Source organism: Aquila chrysaetos, chromosome 3, assembly GCF_900496995.4.
Source record: "Aquila chrysaetos chrysaetos chromosome 3, bAquChr1.4, whole genome shotgun sequence".
Classification (NCBI taxonomy): domain Eukaryota; kingdom Metazoa; phylum Chordata; class Aves; order Accipitriformes; family Accipitridae; genus Aquila; species Aquila chrysaetos.
Window position 1 is genome coordinate 43,901,518 of NC_044006.1, and position 20,235 is coordinate 43,921,752.

The 20,235-nt window shown below is 38.9% G+C and overlaps 1 protein-coding gene across 1 annotated transcript in view; it reads right to left on the reverse strand.

The window, feature by feature from the left end:
• Nucleotides 1-20,235, reverse strand: part of DNAH11 (dynein axonemal heavy chain 11) — a 166,536-nt gene that overhangs the window by 17,418 nt on the left and 128,883 nt on the right. The window contains 11 exon segments of the mRNA XM_041122452.1: nucleotides 1,951-2,078; nucleotides 3,141-3,289; nucleotides 3,932-4,116; nucleotides 4,669-4,792; nucleotides 6,648-6,820; nucleotides 7,446-7,586; nucleotides 8,086-8,250; nucleotides 9,572-9,700; nucleotides 9,702-9,777; nucleotides 17,537-17,659; nucleotides 18,951-19,186. Of these exon segments, the coding sequence (XP_040978386.1) occupies nucleotides 1,951-2,078; nucleotides 3,141-3,289; nucleotides 3,932-4,116; nucleotides 4,669-4,792; nucleotides 6,648-6,820; nucleotides 7,446-7,586; nucleotides 8,086-8,250; nucleotides 9,572-9,700; nucleotides 9,702-9,777; nucleotides 17,537-17,659; nucleotides 18,951-19,186 (1,629 nt within the window).

Genomic DNA, 20,235 nt, shown 5'->3' on the forward strand with positions numbered 1-20,235 from the left:
TCAGCCATGCAGCTTCTCTCTGGTTCTTCACTGCTGTGTCAGAACCTGCTGATTGCTTCCATCTCTGTGCAGCGCAAGAGGAATTACAGCTCCGTACACCAGCCAAGGAATACGACGTGTCAGTCATGCTCTGGCTGTTGCATCACTTTATCATGAGACCTGCTGCGGGGGATATTCCCAAATTGTCCCTTGACATGTAGAAAAAGGAATAGGAGAATGGAACGAGAGGGAGACTTTCATATCACATTACATGACAGCAGCCTGGTGGTGTCTGCATTTTCATATAGGCTACATCCATCCACTGCAAAGTGGAAGTGATTCAAACCTTAATATAGTAACAAAATAACCATTCAATATATCAGATGTGTGAGTTTGAGAAATTAATTAAGAGTGACAGAAGAGTTAAACCCATTACCAAAAAATATCAAGTCAGTCTTTCTTCTGCCAGTTTACCAACCACTGTGCCAACTGTTTTTGCTAGATCTGAAGCTAAAGTAATTTTTAAAGTATTTCCCAGGTCAGTCAGAATCCCGGGTTTTTTTTTAATATCTAATTATACACCCCCTAACCTCCAACAAAATGCGTAGTAAAATACTCCATCTTTTTGCTCTAGGATTTTTTTTAAAACATAAACATATAGGGGTTTGGGGCTAAAACCCAGAAGACTGAAGCTTGAGAAGCACTGAGTACATCCAAATCCCACAGCTCTAGCTAGCTTAGTACCATTTGGGATTTGGTCCAATATTTTTATGTAGTCTCCTTTCAGACTTTCCCTAATCGTTCACTAGCAAAAATCTTCACAGCAAAATCATCACCTCCTTCCTCCCTCAGAAGCCATGCTGGAAAATGGAGCAGGTCTGTAACACCAGAAGCCTCTCAGATGTTCCCCATTTATCCCTGTGGCTTCAGACACACAACACTGCTGATTTAAGGCCTCTGCCATCTCCCATTTTCTCACCCTGTCCCCAGAGCAGCTGAGAACTCCTAAATTCCCCTGAAAACCAACTCTGCTCTTTCCTTCACAACACCATTTCTATACTCACTAGCAGAAAAGCAGGGTTATTTTCAGACTAGCATGACTAGCTTACTCGTGCGAAAACTGGTTAAAGAATTCTTCCAGATTCACTGTCGATGAAGGGGTCAGTTTGTGCATGTTTGCACAGCACCTAGCACACCAAGGCCCCTCACTAATCCCACGGTGATTTTATTTCAGCTGACAGACAGCACTGAGCCTAGCCTACCTCTTCATTTGCTGCAGGCAACCTGGTTGACAGCCAAGCATTGCTGAGGTTAAAACCAGAAGAGGAGGGAATCACCCCGTCGCCATGACCTCCTTAATATCAAGATCTGGAACACACATTTCTTGTTTGGCTTCAGGGCAAAGGGGTTGTTACAAATATCCATTGGCTATTTAGCATAAGATGGTGGGAGGGAAGCAACTTCTTTCATTAGCATTAACAATTGCAGTGCTCCTGTCCACTCTGTTACTGGGCTGGGAACTGCAGCTCGCCAGGGGATTGCACTGAGCTTTTTGTCAGCTGCAGAGGGGGTTCTTAGTCCATACAATGCTGGCCAAAGCTGCAGCTGCTATCTCGGAAGAGGAGCATTCCAGGGCTAATTATACAGCTTCCCAAGGGGGAGTCAGACCCATTTCATTACAGTCTCCATTATGGTCCACTGAAGGGAACAGGAGCTCTTAATTATGCGGGGGAAGTGTATGCCTGAGGGCAGTCCTACCTACCCACCAGAGGCTTTCTCTTTTATCTCTCCTGTTTCTCCTCTATTAATATGATGTTTATCCTGTTACAATCAAAAGCAAAAGCCAAAAGGAACAAGATTATTAGTGGTTTAAAACTTTTTCTGTAATCTACCACATATTTTGTTTGGGTTCTGGGAACATCCCTCCAACTGAGGAGATAGTCCCCATTAGAGGGGCTGTTTGACACTCACTTGGAAAAGAACCCAATGGCCATGTCTGGTAGCCTTCTCAAGTGCCTCCTCTGCAATCATCTCCTGCCCTTGTCCTAGAGAGATGCTACAAAATCTTCCAGAGTCTACAGCGAAACCAAGCTTTTTGCCTGTAGAAGAAATAATTGGGGAAGGGTGAGTGACAGAGGGGGAGGAGATAGGAAAATCAGCAGAGCAGAAAGGAAAAAGAATGATAATGCCCCCATTAATTTCACTATCACTTGTGCAATGCATATTACTTCTTCTGAAGCACTTCACTAAACCCTTACAATTTCAACAAGCAAAATTGCGAGCTCTCAACAGTGGCCTTATTGCTGGTATTAGAAAAAGCCTGCAGAAATCTGTTCCCTTGATTTTAAGATAATGAACCTTTTGACATTTTGATAGATGCTCGGCATTGTTACTGAGCTTTAGAAACTCTTACAGGGGGTACAGAGCAATTCCCTTATGAAAAAGGGAGCAACATGTGGTAGATATCACATCAGTTTTTTAACTGATTGGTTCAGTGGGTAAATGCACAAGCCTCTCACCTTGTGAGGCCTGAGTTTAAATTGAGCACAGTGAGGTCACAGCTATATTAACCTGGTATTCTCACTATTGTCTGTGGGGAATAGTAATCCTAAGTATAAAGCCACAGAGCCCTACACAATTGAATATAGTTTGTATAATGACCATTATTTAGTCACAGGGGGCACAAGATTACATGAGCATGGAGAAAATTGCCCTCTGGCCCTCATCTAGTCAAAAGGTAGAAAACAGTACAAAGGAAACCTGCATTATGCCAAGCAGAGGAATGCTCGGTCTAAAAATTTCTTCATACTGTAGCTTATGTCCTTACATTTTCATCCACCCCATTTACCATGAATATGGTGGGGGTGGAAGAAACTTTAGAACTTGAATCTTCTGCTGAAAATAAACCGTGTCCAACTTTCCCGTAGTAATGCATACCCCATCATAGTGACAGATGATTCCAGAAACCTTTGTTCTGTTTAGTAAAAATACACCCATACATGTATGGGTGTACGGGCACATACACACAGTGTATAACCGTATCTCGATTTATCTACATTTCTAGCCCTGCATGCTCCGTTTCACTTTTGAGCTCAATTTTTCTTTCTTTAATGGGGGGACAGTTGAGTGATCCTTGCACCAGAAGCAAATAAGAGGCTTACCTAGTGTCTCAATATCTTCAAGTGGGTCTGCTCCTGGAGACAGAATGAAAAACACAGGAGTGGCTGGACTGCTCCCTTCATAGGATTTTGCTAAGTCCATCCTTCTGCTTTCCTTATATCTTGAGCCAAGCTTTTCCTCCACGAAGTTGCTACACATACAAAAAACCATGCGTTAAACTCTAAAAACATTCCCTGATACAGGCTTCAAGCCTGCACCATTCTCAGACTTGAGTGGCTGACAGTGATGGTCTAATAGTCATTTCATCACATCTATGAGATCATCACTTGGGATCAAAAGATTAAAACAGTACAACTGGGAAACAGCTGGGAGAAGATTTGTAAGTACCAACAATTGACTCTTTCTTGGTATCACAGAATTTTAAAGAAGAGAGACCTGAAAAATTGTCATCCCGTGGGGTCAGCTACCAGCCCTAATACCATAATGACAACTAACACCGAGAAATACATTTTTAACTATTAACAACATAGCTTACTATATTCCATTTATTAATGAGCACTCTCCTCAGGGTACCTATATAGAATCTAAAAGAAATCACAAGCATAGCTCTCCAAATATGCTGTGACTCATGTCTTACCACACTACCTCTTCATAAACTCTTTACCAGCAGAACAGGCTGGGAAGGACCACAGTCATTGATTTCAAATTCTGGTTGATCAACCAGTTTTATAAGTTATTTGCTTGCCTCAAAATCTGAGTTTTCTCTGCACTGACACATACATGTCACCCTCACACACACTTGCCCTGAAAGACATACCCTCAGATTTCATACCCAAGAGCGTACGTCATTCTGTCTGGACGGATCGCCCTCAGTATGATTAGTTTCTGAAGAGAGCTTTTGTTTGTCCATTCCTGGGGGAGCTTTTCATTTTCTGGACATTCTGAGTTCACCCACTTCTTCTGCCTCTCGGTGGATCTTTCAACATCTTTATCTCACCCCCGGAACACTTCCATAGCCTGGACACGTGCCAAAGACATAAATACAGATGACGTACCTTCTGCGTGAAGACTGAAACGGGAAGACAAAGACTGATGCTTTTGGGTGTATGTAAAAAAACATAGTTTAACCAATTACAAGGGACTCAGGACTTACCTTAAAATACTAAATTACACATATATACACACAAATAAAAATAATATTATTGATAAGAGTTTACTTTGGTCAGTATTGCCATACTCTCTGCTTACTGTTAAACATCAAGGTATGACAAATTGGAAACCTTGTATGGGACATTTACTATAGTAAGGAGTGGTATGAAGATCAAAACTGTATTTTTAGGGGACTGGACAAATTATGGTAAAACAGAATTTCCTCATAAAGCACAGCATGTGATATCTAAGGAAAAATACACTCAAAAAGCAAAGACAACTCCTCTTTGAAAGCACCACTAGTTCTACTAAATATCACAGTTGAATGTATGACTTTATCTGAAATTGTCTAGTTGTAGCATGCCTCCAGAAATAACATCAAAATAGATTTAGAACTGAAAAGCAATTTTCCCAACCTACCCTAATGACACTCTATGACTGAGTAGTTAAGAAGTCAACAGGACTCCTGTAAGTGTGTTCAACTCTGAATTGAAGAAGGAAATCCAATTCAAGGAGTTCTATCTCTTTACTTCTTAGAAGAATCCTGACAGCATACAAATTGAAAAAGGTCATCAGACTTGCTTCAAAGCCACTTCTGCCTTAAAGTATTCACCACTCAAAGTATTACTGAGTAGGGAGCTCAAAGCAACAAGAATTCCTACAGCTGCATTTTTTGAAACTCTGATATAAGAATTTACAACTTGTTTAAATGATATTTTAAAATATTTATTTGAAATCTATTGTGAATGAAATGATATTTTTAGATATTAGTCACTAAAGGATGTGACAAATTTTTTGAAAACCATTCCTAAACACACACACAGAGCTGAACTTTACCTGTTAAAAAAGATACCACGAAAACCAAACACAACCTGTCAGTCAAAACTTTTTGCAGAAAATATAACTGCATTTATATATATACTTTTTTATATATAATATTTATGTACTGAAAGACAAAGTCACCCAAAATTTAAGATGAGCTAACCAACAACAGCAGTTATTTTTCTTTAGCTTGTGGGAACATAAACAAACATAAAAATGTAAGGCTTGCACACCAAAGTTAACCTTAGATAAACTTGGCCACAAATTATTTTATACTAATACTACCGAAAAAGCACAGATTCCTGGATTGCACTTAATTATCTTTACATTCCTTTTTATGTCTCAGAAGATAGAGAAGAACAAATAGTGCACAGCTGTCTCCATCACCATTCTAAGCCCTCTTCAGACTGCAAGCTGTCACAAAGCTTTGGGAAATTTGCAAAGCCTGAGTGGTTTTCGTTTTTGTGGGGTTTTTTAGGGGGTTGTTTTACACTGAATCAGTTCTGGCACATGAGCTATATGTATACTGAAGAAAACTCCTCAGCTTCTACGAGGGGTTTTTCTAGTTCTTTTATCACTTTAACCACATGTAGTGGGAAAAAGAGACACCTTTGACATAATACCATATATTCTCTCTCCTTTCTGATATAAACACATCTTTATTCCTCTATTAAAAGCCCTCTCTCTTTCCATCTAAAAATACAGTTAATAAATCAGAAGTTTATTGTGCCCTTTACTCTGGTTTCTGTCTACTCTGTAATTGTGATTGAGCTTATTTTTCAGATGCCTTACAGATTTCCATTCTTCATGATCCCTCCCAGTACCACTGCTACAAAAAAGACAGAAGTTAGGCAACACAGTGCTAGAAACCTAGGTGATATGAATAAATCCATCTGCACCATGATGCAGAGTAATCATCACCAGTTTTCTTTCCTCTCTTTTTTCTCCTTTCTCTTCCAGACATTTCTGTCTGCTTTTTACTCCCATTTATACACTGTGTAGAGTGATTTCTTTTTTCCTATCCACCCTCAAATCAGATTTCTCAATTTATATTTTTTCACCTTCTTCCCAAATTGTTGGTTTCTAGTTTAATTCCTGCCTGTGTTACTGTCCAGCTCAACAATACACCCTCTTTTAAAGCAAGCTTGTCAGGGCAAAATCTGCCACCCAGTAGAACTGAGCACTCATTTTTTCCAGGGCATACAGATACTAAAATTAAAAGGAAAAATAACAGCCTGAATGTGATATGGATATGTATTATTTACTGAATTCTTACTTTACATACCACATCAATTTCAACCCTAATTATCCAACCACAAGTGGCTAAGTCATGCTATTTATCCTCAGCGTAGCTTCATGAAGTCATTGCAGCATTTTAAATGAAAAAAAATTACATAAAAGCATCTTTGGAAATTCTGCAATTATGATTGATACTGAAGCAGCAGTCACGCTGTGTGAGAATCTGCACAGCCACAAGGTAACAAGATAACTTGTCTGGGCAGAGGCATCACCTTGTAGTGAAGAAACAGCAAATCCAGTAAATATCAGCATCACCAATCTGAAAATTTTTCCTCACCTGAAAAGCTATTTGGGCCAAGAAAATGAGCTTATCCTTTTCAAAAAGTCCTTGGCTTGTGAAAATAAAGGTTGAATACGTGACAGCTGCTGTCAGGTTAGAGATATGACACTGAATGTCCCCTGATTTTTCAGCCTGCTTTATTGCTGCTTTGTGGAAGACTGCATTGAAGGCCTGAAAATAAGTACAATTATTTTTATTTATTTGAATTCTGCTTTTTTGCTTTTCTACTTGTAAGATAATCCGTTTCTGACTGTAGGCTTCCAAGAAGAGCTGGCCTAAGCAGTCTAAAATGCAAGGCACTTCTGCCAAGAGGCTTTTGAGGAAACCTTCAGCAAACCAGGAGTGAGGGCTGCAAACGGTAATACTCTTCTGCTTCCTTATTTAACTCAGCAAGCAGAACCTCTCACTTAAGCAAGCTGGTAATTTTGCAGTGGGTGATATTCCTTTCCTCATAGCATTAGATTGTTTGATAGATTTATCACAGTGGATTGTTTATACAGAATCCCTCAAAACTCTTCATACCTGACCCTGTGGGATGGCTTAACACAGGGAAGGTAAACTTTGCAAGCACAGTGAGAAAACACCATCAGAATGGAGACTGCCGACAAAGAGACCCATGGGAATGTACCGTGTTTTGGACCAGCAGGAGATCACACCGTGTCCTCCTTTCTCAGACACACAGCCCTGCAAATGTAAACATCTGGTACAAGTAATAACTAATATATCGGGCACCACTGCTGGAGGCAGAATTCTGTCCCTTGCACTTTGAAACCACATCATCAAGATAAATTTTTACCTTCAGTGAAAACTGGTAAATGGGGTTGATGCTGTCCAGACTGTTATTAATGAAGTAAAGAATGGATGTTCTTATGGCTGTCGGTCTATAATGCCCTCTTGTCACTTTAATCTGAGCTTCATTTTCTTTGGTTTCAGCTACCTATAGGATGACAGCTGTTTCATTCATTTTTTAATGCGCCATGATTTCCCACACAATTACCAAAACATTCCTATCTGTACAAAAAAGAATATGGATGTACTCTAGAAAATGGACTTTATTTCAGACAGTAGCAAATATTTAAGGTAAGCAAGCCTCTTATCTTAGACAGACTTTAGGGAATGACTGTTCTCTGCAGCAATATGCCTGTTCACCTGTGAAAACATGGCAATCATATATGAATACATTTGTTCATATTGCATGCTGATACTTATTTCTCTTAGGAGTACTAACTCAAGCACCTAAGTCAAAATGAAAAAAATGAATATGTGACAACTACATACCATAGATATGAAACTGTGAATATGTGGGTGGACAGCCCTTGCTGGACAGACAGGAATTTGACTATTCCTAGCTCATAGAAAAGTTTCACCAAAAAAAATTGATAATACACATTTTACAGGCGACTTTAAGCTGTTAAAAATAGTTCAATTGTTATTACCTTGTGCTGTATTTCTGCTGCAGTTGACCTTGTTGATTTGAGTTTCTCTACAAGTTCACTGGCATCTAAGAAACTGCCCTGGGCAGCTGACAGTCTGAGCAGCATGTCATCCTCCAGCTGCCTGAGCTCAATCTTGAAATGGTTCTGCTGCTTGGCCAGGACTGACTAGCAGAGGGAATGAAAACACTGTATTTAAACAACCACAGCAAGAAATACTGTTTTGCATCATTTCTGAGCTATATTTCCTGTTTAATTACATCAATCAATTTAATTTAATTTCTGAAAGAGACAGTTCATCTTCTGTCCCAGTACAGTAGAACTAAGGTTCTGGGACACCCAGAGCGAGAAGGTCAAAATCACCACAGACCAGAACTTTATCTCTCTCCTACCCTCCTTCCTCCTCAGACTACAGAAAAGGACTGGGATCTTGCCAGAGATGGCAAGTGATAATCTACGTGGCAGCTGAGAAATCCAACAATAGCACAAGGCTGGAGAACCCCACTTCGGCAGCAAGTAGTGTGGTAAAGCATGGTCGTAGTCTGCTCAGTGGGACTGACCTTCTGACAGTGAAAGAGCTTGACTAGTCTTATGGGGAGCTCTCCATCAGAATCCGACCCTCGCACCAAAAGCCCCTAGGTGATACAGGCATTGTAAGCACACGGCCCCATGTGGAACAATGTGCGGATGCAGAGGAAAATGGCCAGCTGTTTTCAGATCATGTTCCCAAGTATATGGCTTTCATTCTTCAAGGGGTAATTAAACTCTCTGACCCAGTTTGCCCTTGCATGAAGCAGCAGTACCTCAAAGACGTGTAGCAAATCTTTGTGGATGAAGTTAGGAAATTACATGAGATAACTGGAAAGACACACTAGAGAAATAGGAAGTTTTCTTGTTATTCATTTCACACCCCTAAGTATTTTTTTTCATTTTTTAGCTCATAGATCACAGTCTGCTCAAAGTCCTTTCTATAACCAGCTATAAAAGTGTTCCTATTCATAAGTTACTATACATTGATATGACAGCAGCAGCCACAGAACTGCATCTTTGCAGGAATAAATTATGATTTATTAACCAAATGCCCCAGGTCCTAACAGTGCCATCATATCCTGTTATGGACTGGCATGAAATTTTATTCACACTTATTGGCTCAAGATCACTGAAGCACAAAGCACTGCAGAGGGCTTTAATCCTGCATTGTAAATTAAATGCAATGCACAGAGCAAACCAAGCAGTAGAGAGAAGTGTGGAAATAAGATCAGAATAAATTTAATCTCTAGCAGAGCTTTAGGTCAAGCCCAGCCCTCTGGGAGCATGGATTTGAGCAAATCAGTAGAAGTCCTTTCTACACTTTGAAGAATCTGACCCTTAAAATCTTTCTAATAGATGGGTTACTAACGATTACTGTACAGCAGATTCAAACAGGCATATTAATGCTAGTCTTAAAATCTCAGAAGGGGTAATGGACAGATCAAAAGATAGTCTTTACCTTACTTCCTTCTAAGTCCAGCCTTTCAGCACTAACAAACTCAGCCAACAGCTGGTCTTCCAGACCATCCCTGGTGACAGTGAAATTAATGAGGGTGGTCTGAGCCTGCAGTTCTGGCTTGTAGTGAGGGGTCAGCCAGTTCAGTGTGAAGGGTGAGACAGAAATTCTTGTTGAATTCACATTCTTTGTCTTCAATCTTGATATATCTGGGAAGGAATAAAATGCACAAGAATGGGGATCTCACCAAATTAAAACCCCATAAACAGATTGCAAAAGATGGGTACTGCATGATCTTGGAAGCATAGGAAATGGATACAAACCAAACTCTAGGTGCCTGCAGCTTAAGAAACAAAATGAGGATGATTGAACACACCAAAATTATATGAAGAATACAGAGAGCATTTCTTCATTGGCATAGTTTCATTTGCATATACAGCAGACACAGATTATTCACTGCTGTACTGAAGAGTCTGTGGCTTAGGGGTAAATGTCTATCTTCATTACTTACCACAAACTTAGGAAAGTTTTCAAACAACCCTTAATGACATAGCTGTTAGTTCTTACAATCATTTTCTTAAATATAGCTCACTTTTCCATCTTTTGAAATAGCTTAGCAGTAAATCCTAAGAAATAAGCAGATGCATATAACAAACTGATAGAGACCAGAGGAGAGAGAAGGGCTGGTGAGTGGAACAACAAAAATCACTTTTAAGGCAAGCTACTAAATGTTTTGTTCCAAATCAATTATTTGCTGGGTGAAAGAATGAGTGAGACTAGGTTCACCTTTTATTTACTGAATAAGATCCCTTACTCAAGAGATGGCATTTACTAACTCCTTGTCTTTAACGAGAGGTGCCAGCCTGTCTCATACAGCAACACTACTACCACTGAAGTACCATTTTGGAGCCCAGCAGTGAGGCAACATAAAGTTCACCTTCCTACTTTTATGGCACAGCACCAAAAAAATGGAAAGACTGCTTATAGACTACAGTGTGTGCTGTGCATCTGGTCTGGTGTGAGCAGGTGCCACAACTTTGTGTCATCTACTTGCACAGTGAGCAGTATGCCAACCTTCAGCCATCACCTGCCACACACGAGCACAAGTACATTATTTTCTGTATGGCAATGGCTTTGAATGTTCTCTGCCAAGAAAGAAGATCCAAACGTTAGTAACAAAATTCAGTTTAAAAAAGGTCAGTAGAACATTTATACAATGGAACATAGGTAGACATAAACCCTTTTCACAAAATTCAAATTGACATTTGTTAAGTCAAATTAATCTTCAAAGTGATTGCAATAGCATAGATACGAAACACTTAAAATGCAATTAATGAAAGCCACATCAGAACATGAATAAAACAAGTATTTTATGTACAAATTTTAACATTGCATTCTTTCTAGGATATCATAGGGCATTACCGGAGTCAGGGACATATATTTCAGCTCTTAACATCCTTGCCTGCTTCTGACATCCCCTTAGCCAGAAGACATAGGCTAAATGAAATGGTGTGCTGGAAGCACTTCTGCATTTCACCAACAATCAGGAAGAAAAGACAGTCACTTATGATGTACTGCAAGTGAATTCCTAAAAATAACCTAATAAGTCTAGTTCTAGGAAACCCGTGATTCCACAAAACTCAACATCAGACATATATGTTGTATACTACTGCCATGCAAACTACTGGAGACAAGTTTTCCTGGCTTATGCTTGTATAATAGTGAAATAATTTAGCCACACAGTCATGTCCTTCAGATAATACAACTTTCTCAGGTAGATATGAATTCACCTTCCAGTTCTGCAACATGGATTTCAATTCTGATACTGTGGTCTCTCCACAGCCTTCAAAACTGGCCACAACTGGAGGGAACAAAACAGTAGAACTTGACACAGAGAGAGGAATTTTGCTTCACTTTCAGTACACACGCAGGGACAAGAGACAAGCAGAGATCTGACAAAAGACAACTTTTCAGTTTGCTTTGTCAGTGGAAAAACCTTTGCTAAGGGAGTCGCACTATACTTCAGAAGGTCTATGTGGCAATATAATAAGCTTTAGAGTTCTGGATTCAAGTACTTACTTTATGGGTTCTCAATTCACAGGAGCAATAAATTACCAATTTCTGTGATTATCATCTATGAAAGGCAAAAACTACATAATGACTCAGTGGGTTTTATTACTGCAGCTGTTCTAGGTTTTCTGTTAATTACAGATCTGGGAAAAATAAATGTTTTGTTATTGCTCTCACACGGTTCAAGGAGTATAAGCAACAACGATAAACACAGAGGTGGGGAAACCCAGTAGAATCGCTTCATTTTTTTCAATGAAATGTATCTGTTTAGAGGTTAATTCTGGATTCTGAAGAAAGGTAGCAGGTATAGGCACTATTTATGGAAGTCCATGATAGAAGGCATATCAAAAAAATGGTTGCCAATGAAATTACTAAAGACAAGTTCTACTTTTGGTAATTTTTCCTTCATAACCTCTGTCGTGCTTTAACCCCAGCCAGCAACTAAGCACCACGCAGCTGCTCACTCACTCCCCACCCACCCAGTGGGATGGGGGAGAAAATCAGGAAAAGAAGTAAAACTTGTGGGTTGAGATAAGAACAGTTTAATAGAACAGAAAAGAAGAAACTAATAATGATAATGATAACACTAATAAAATGACAACAGCAATAATAAGAGGATTGGAACGTACAAATGATGCGCAGTGCGACTGCTCACCACCCGCCGACCGACACCCAGCTAGTCCCTGAGTGCCGATTCCCCCCCTCCCCTTGCCAGTTCCTATACTAGATGTGACAACACATGGTATGGAATACCCCGTTGGCCACTTTGGGTCAGGTGCCCTGGCTGTGTCCTGTGCCAACTTCTTGTGCCCCTCCAGCTTTCTCGCTGGCTGGGCATGAGAAGCTGAAAAATCCTTGACTTTAGACTAAACATTACTTAGCAATAACTGAAAACATCAGTGTTATCAACATTCTTCTCATACTGAACTCAAAACATAGCACCGTACCAGCTACTAGGAAGACAATTAACTCTATCCCAGCTGAAACCAGGACACCTCCTATTTCACCAGCAGAGGTAGATAGAACGGACTGAATTAATGCATTCTACCCAGGAACAGACAGAGTATCTTTCATGTGAGCTCCAGCTCCGTGTTATTTAAGAACATACAAAGTAAATTAAAGAAAGATTGTTGTCCACTAGTTTTTTTCTGCTGAAATTCTTGTAGATCTTGAAATAAAGTAGATTAAGAGATTCAAAGGGGATTCACAAAGCACTTTAAAAATCCTGTATACACTTTGAGGAATAACTGATTTTTAGCAAAAGCAAATATAAAACCAAATAAATTTCAAAAGCTAACATGAGCACTAAACTCTCAGCTATGAGACGTCTAGGAATAGTGCGACACCTGGTCTGATCTGTCAGAATTTTGAGTTATGGGCACAAAGACCTGCTTTTCCCTTGCATATGTGCTGCCTAAGGAAACAATGCCTCGGTCTTTCAATGACAGGATCTCATAAACATGAAAAAGTCTTGAGTATAGGAACATGACTTCATATCATGAAATGGCTCAAGAGTTTATGCAAAAACTTTTCTTAGCAGATACTTTCATGCAACTCAAAATTAAAAAGAGTACCTTTCATCAGGGCAGATGCTCTCCAAAACATGCCATGACTCTAAATGGCAGAAAGTAGGATACCTTCCTGTAGCTAAATGTTTTGGATCAGCTCAGCAAGAATGAGAAGAAGTGATAAATTCTTGGACAGGAAAGGAAAAGGAAACAATATTTTTCAGTGTGAAGAAAGAGGGATAAACTCATTTTCCGAAGGAGCCTTCTTTCAGTTCCTGCTGCTTAAAATTAAAAGCTTCTGGAACTGACTTGCAAACTCCAACAAGTAATGTAGAGAATGAAGTTGAATAAATCAGGTGAAAACAAGCACAGAATGGAGCTGTTACTAGGCAATCTCAGTAGGCAAACTGTGCAAGTTGGTCAAACTAGTTCAGTGGGAAAAGCACTGCCTTTAAGTTGCACAGCTGGCGAGACATTCGAAGCAAGGAAAGCTTCTCCCCGTGGAGAAACTGAGTGAATTGTCTTGCTGTTTCATGAATAATAGTCGTGCCTCATAAGAATGGAAACTTGTTCACACAAGCTACATTTGCACATAAATCAAATTTCAAGACATCTTAAAGAATCTTGTAATAACCTAATCTTGCAACTGAAGAGACATGACTACCACTTTGTGAATGTGCAAACGATTTGAGCAGGTGTAACAGCTCATGTGAATGCAAATAGGGGCCTTATGAACAATGAATTTATTCCTTCATCTTCTCTCCTATGAGTCAAAATGACATTGATCTATTATCATTAATGCTTATATCCAGTGATCTCCAAAACAGCAGTGCAGGGGAGACAGGAGAGGAAACACACACAGATAAAACTCAAATAGTCAAGCCTATCCATACCAAACCTATTCAATGGCATCAGTCCTCTTACAGCAGGCGAGGGCCAAAACCCAACATCGTATAGAATTGGTACCTGTTTACTTCTATGCCTTGATTTATCTGCTCCAGAAAATCTAGGTATGTGCATTTTGAATCATTTTTGCACACATTGCTAATAAGTTCCACCTAAATTTTACTTAGTTTTTCTTGTGCCTTTCATGCTACATAAAACTATATACTAAAACTGATATTTTTTGGAAATTATTTTCTTGTCTTTCTTTTTTTCTCCCTCTTCTTAAAGCAAATATCTTAAAATATTTGAAAAAAAATCTTAGCATTTTGAAGCCATTTTGAACATAAGGTCACAGTCTAAAGTGTATTAAGACCTACTAGGCAGGTTAGCAGCTCCAAAATTAAAATTAGAAAGATGTCCAAACTTGAACACCTAAAACTTGTTAGTCTTCTAAATATATACTAAGGCACTTAAGCAAGAAGTCTGATTTTCAGAGATAACAAGTATCTGTAGCCTACCCTATAATCACCGACGTTTTGAGCAAAATGTAAATTTATACATATACATGAAGTTCTCTGAAGCTGAGAATTTATTTTGCAGGCTTCATTCAGAAACAATACCAGAAGCTGGTGTTACAGAATAGCCAAGAGTCCAACACAAGAACAGTCCTGGTAAACAAGGAAGGGGAGAGATACTTTTATGAAGCTGCTTCACAGATCAGCAAGTTCTCTAATATGCAGGCTAGTAAATTTGCTTTGGAAGGAGTACAAGTTGATAAATCTCCCTTGCTATGCTTTCTGTCGATTGATATGATAAGATATATTTTACTTAAAATTAGGATTGTCTGAAGCTCAGTGGATTTAATTATTTGTAATTATCCAGTTGTTGTCAGTATGTGGCCATTTTATGACAGTGGTATCTACTGTGTGGGTCAGGTTCAACTGTATATCTTTTCAAACACAGAATTAATGTACTATTGATGAAACCATTACTAGAACCAAATTAAAGTCTGGGCTGATGTATTGGTCCACAGGGTGCTGTCAGACATGAAAGGAGTAATTAGTATTCATTACTTCATACTCTGCAACATTCCAATTATTAATGAACTTCAACTGCTGGACTGCACCATATCTATCACAAATACCTTTCTAGTCTTTCTTTATTAGGAAAAAAAATTCAAAGTGCCTGACACAACTACTAAAATAAACAAATAACAGAAATGAATCCAGAATGAGGAAAACTCTGCTTATTTGGTAATAAAGGGGTATATATATTACCAGTGCCCCACAAAGGAGACCTGCCGCATCTTCAGTGAGCCACAGAATGGTATGTCATGTAACGCTGCTTAAAATATTCACCAGAAGAACCTATATTTGAATAGCTTCATACATTTGTGCTTGTGTCTGTGTATACAGCTCTGTTGTGCTCCATAGAAGCCTTTGCTAAGTAAATGCAAAACTATATTGCTGTGAACCTTATCCTTTTCAATCCAACTTCTTTCTATTGTTTTACATCCCTCTGTCTCATGCCTTAAAGACTTGTTAGCCTGTGCAATTTCTGATCTCTCTTTTAGGCCAGTATAATTGTAATTTTCAGTAGAGTTTCTTCACTACAGGTTCTAAAAAGCAAGCTATATGGTCTTACTCTGAAGCACTTCGAATACTGCTATAGAAAAATGTAACAGAGAGGAATCATTTCAAGATCTCACAGTGCAGGGCAAGAGTACATCTTCCAGGAGCTTCATGTATGCAAGGAGATTTGAGCTGTTGTGCATTGCTTAGATTTACTGTGCAGGCACCAGTGCCTGAAATGGGGGGTGGGGGGTGGAGAAAAATCTTGGGTAATCTGTTCAAAACTAGATGCCATTTTATTTAACCTTTCTTTCATATGTTCTCTTTTAACAATCTGAAACTGTGCAAGAACTCTAAACACTCTTTGAGTAACATTTGAGACCCATCCAGAAACACTTCAGGGGTATCTCTGACTTTTTATCAGAATAAATATCATATTCTTCAACATGAAAAATCTAGCTTGTTGGTGGGTTGTTTGAAAACAGGAATAGAAGAGAGGAGCACTTTCAGGCTTAAAAAAAAAATTCACATTTGAGCAGAGAAGTAACATGGCATTTCAGTTCATCAGATGAAATATTTAATGAGGTTTACCAAGTTTACTCTCATGCAAGCGCAAATCGACATTATTCTGTAGACTGACAGCTGCGTTGAAGACTCAACAATCATGTTGGAAGTTTTCATGAAAAGTGATGGAAGACATTACAGACTGAAATTCTCTTGCACCAAGTACAAGCTCCTTTATTTTTCCTATTATCATCCTGAAAATATGTATCTAAAGGTATCTTAATTAGACCTTAGGGAAGATTTTTGATAATATTTTCTAAATTTGACAACAATTCTTCAAAATCTAGGGAAAAAGGGGGCATGGGAATGAAAGATGAGATTTGCAGACATTCCCCACAAAAGGTCAGAACATAAGGTTACCCTCACTTGTACCATCTACCACTCCTGCCACTGCGGAGTCAGAACAAGGAAAACATATTAACTCAGCCTTGCCTTACCCAATTCAAATTTGAATCTCCCACTCTAATGTCCAGCTACAGACCTCTGCAGTGGAGCTCACATGGCTGTCAGAGCTGTAGCCCTTTCATTGGGAGGGAGAGCTCAGAACAGTCCCTGTACTGGGATATTTGGAGCACTCATATGAGAAATGGGGCATGTGAGTTTTGGTGCTAGCAGGCTAGGTTTCTAGCTAAAACTGAAGAGACAGTAACACCACCGCTACATCTGCCTCGATGGATTTGTGAACACTACCACCTGGACTGGTTTGACGCACAGGACGTTGGCAGCAATACCGATGTAAAGAGTCCCCATCTCTGGCTTGCTTCTTTCTGCCCCGTGTTGTATCATCTTTCCTCAGCCTTACTTAATTTTTTTTTTCCTTTTTTTTTTTTTTCCTTTTTAAACCAGTTCATTGATTTGTTTCATGGGGTGGCTCAACAAACAGTTAAGGCAACACACTGCAAAGTGGAGGCATGGTTTTCTTAAGCTGATATTGCAGCTGGAAAACACTATATTGTTACATCCAAATCTAGTCTGTCATTTACAATGCTCTTCCTTTTGCTATAGATGACTAACATGGAAGTGAAATATTTTTTTTTTCTTTTGAGCCAAATTATAATATATCCTCATCCTTCTTTTGTTCCGTTTCTGAAGTAAAAATAAGTAAAGATTTTCACTTTGGGTTGAGAAACTCAAATGCATGTCTATATTGTATTTTGAGTCTAATTTGCGAATTGAGGAGAATTTTGTTGTCTAATCAGGTGAAGATACTAACATTTTAATATCCACTCATCACCAGTTTTTAGCCATTGCATTTTAAAAAGAAATAAATAACTTCATGAAGGGTTATGAAGTAGTAAGCAAAATGTGGCAATCAAAGCAATATAGATCCAGTTGTCATGGAAAAATTCTGATTACTCAAGTATACTTACTTTCACTTTTTAACTGTATGTCTTCCAAGCAGAGGATCAAGTATGGGATCAATAGATTCACCCATGTTTTCGATTAGTACAGACTCTCCACAAGCCAAAGCTCTTTCAATGGTCTTTAGAAAACTTAACATGAAAAATAAAAAAACCCCAAACCCTCAAATATTAGATAAATGCTGGTTATAGAAAGATTTCCTTTGTATAACAGAATTGGAGATGTTTTTCTAAAAGAGCATGATTAAACCATGCAAAACTGTTCACAAAGAATTTCCCAATGGTTAAGAGTTTGACAGTTTTGAGTTCAACATCTTTCTACCTATGCTCTTGCTAGTCTTCATATTAATAAAAAAATATATTGCTGGGGCTTTTCTTATAAGCAAATATGAGGATAGAGCCCCACACTGAACACACTGGAATTGACATAGATAAGTTGGGGGAGCACATGTATCTTTTAGATTTTGTTATATTTTTTGATTTTGTTTTTGTGTTATAGCTTTTGGTAAATCCTCATCTAAATGACAAACTTTCTTGAAGGGTTAGAATCTGAATGACTTGGGAGAACTCTGTTTCAACAAGCACTGAGAAAAGAGTAGGTAATAGTGGAAGGATAAGTAAGCAGACAATACAGCTTCACGCAGAAGGGTACTAGAGGTTACGAATGAAAAAATCATAATTATTTGTGAGGTTTGGAAAAAGAATTAAAAAAAATCAGGGCAGGTGAGGGAAAAGAGCTTATTCAGAGGAGCAGACAGGTTAAATGATTAACACTTATTTAAAAAATGAGGCATTACTGTGACCATTTACTGTGCTGTGTAATTGTGTGTTATATCTGGAATTCAGTAAAATAAACTCAGATAGCCCTTTGAAATGGAGCAGTTAAATCTTACCTAGTTGTCTCCCTAAATCAAAGTAAACATGAGAAAAGATATGAACAGATCAATTACATGCAAGTGCTATCAACTTACATATAATTCAGTAATAGCAATGAGAATTAAAAACATGTTTGTTTACCAGGAAAGGACCTGATATCAGCTTTTGCCTTGAATGCTACACACTGGATTGAATCTTTCCCTCTGTAAGGTGCACATGCTGTGTTCTGCTGACTAAACTGTACAGTATAAGTAAGGTCATATCATCAGGCTTTGCACCTTACCTATTGAAAAAGTGATTTGCCCCTCACAAGAAGTGCACCTCAACTTCCACTTTATTTCCTCCTCAACACTTGAAAACAGCATAAAAAAGGTTCCCTCTCAAGCACCATTTTAAATGGAAAATGATGCTATGGATAAATAAGCAGCAGTGTTGTAATATTTCAAGTCTTCAAGTAAATGCATTCCAACAAACACCAATCCCTTACAAAAATTAGGGGAACTGGAGGTCAGTAAATGTGAAAGCCAATTCTTCAGCATGCACATACCCTTTCTGTCCTAGATGTACGACTTTAAGGTCAGCTCCATATTTATTCTTTATCCATTTAATTCCCTGTTGCTGGGGATCTATCATCAGAGGCCAGCGCTTGCAGTTTGTTAGAATAGTGGCATTTTCTGTTGACATCCTATCACTGGGCAGTCCCTCGTTACTCCATGCCGCAATTGTAGCATCATCCGTCAACGTGGCAATCAGGTCCAGGCTGTCCGTCACAGGAACAGGAACCTTTGAATCAGAGTGGAATATAATCATCCGGCAAGGTTACCAAGCAGCAAGACATGACTCAGTGCAATGCACAAGATAACTGGGCCGATATAAATTAAAGCTTTCTAGGCAGAAAAATAAGGAGGATCCCTGTGGAGTTTCAGATGCAAAAGAATATACTAGGAAATGTGATGAGCAGCAGTTTATCATATCTATGAAAAAGAAATATTTATAAAAATATTTATAGTTTGATAAAGTTAAAAAACCACCATATATTATAAATTTCAGTGTTTACAGATACTGATATTGCAAATTCAATGCTCATGTATGCTCTTGAGCAGGTATTTCCGGTGTATAAATCAGTGTTTATCCACACAAAAATTATAAAAACAGGATTCCCATGGTATCTTATTAATATAGTTCAGCCATGTGTCAACAAGCTCAGAAGCCAGAGAACGGGACTATCTCCAGGGGCAGAGGCAGTCTTGGAGCTCCCTGCATGGCACCAGCTGTGGCACCGCTCTCGTGGGAGTGCCTCTGTTCGCTAAGAAGGAAGCTGCGGTCTCCACGTACAGTAGAGCAGCCATCAGCCAGCCATGCTTGCTGGATACTATCTTGTTGCAGGTATTTACAAGGAGATGAAATCAAAATGAAATGGAACATCTGAAATCAGTGCTTACCAAACGGGTATGGGTGGGAAGGGAAATGCCTAACGCACCATGACAGAGTAAGAGCGAATGAATAACTAAGTTATTTGGGGAAAAAAAAAAAGTGGCCTAGTGGAAGCATAAAAGAAGATCTATACCGGATGCTTGGAATTAAATTTTTCCTTACTGAAGCAAAGGGCAAACCCCCACCAATTCCTTCACGACGTTATCCCAGGCTTCCTTATTTGTGATTTCTGGATTGAATTCTAAACCCATACATTAAAGGAAAGCACAGCATTGCCAGTATTTAGTCTGAACTATCTTCTATCCCATTCAGAAATGTTTTGAAAACTCTTCCATCAAAATTTTCCTCCTCCCTAGACATGTATAGTCCTTAGTGCTAGCTTGTAGACTGGAGATTCT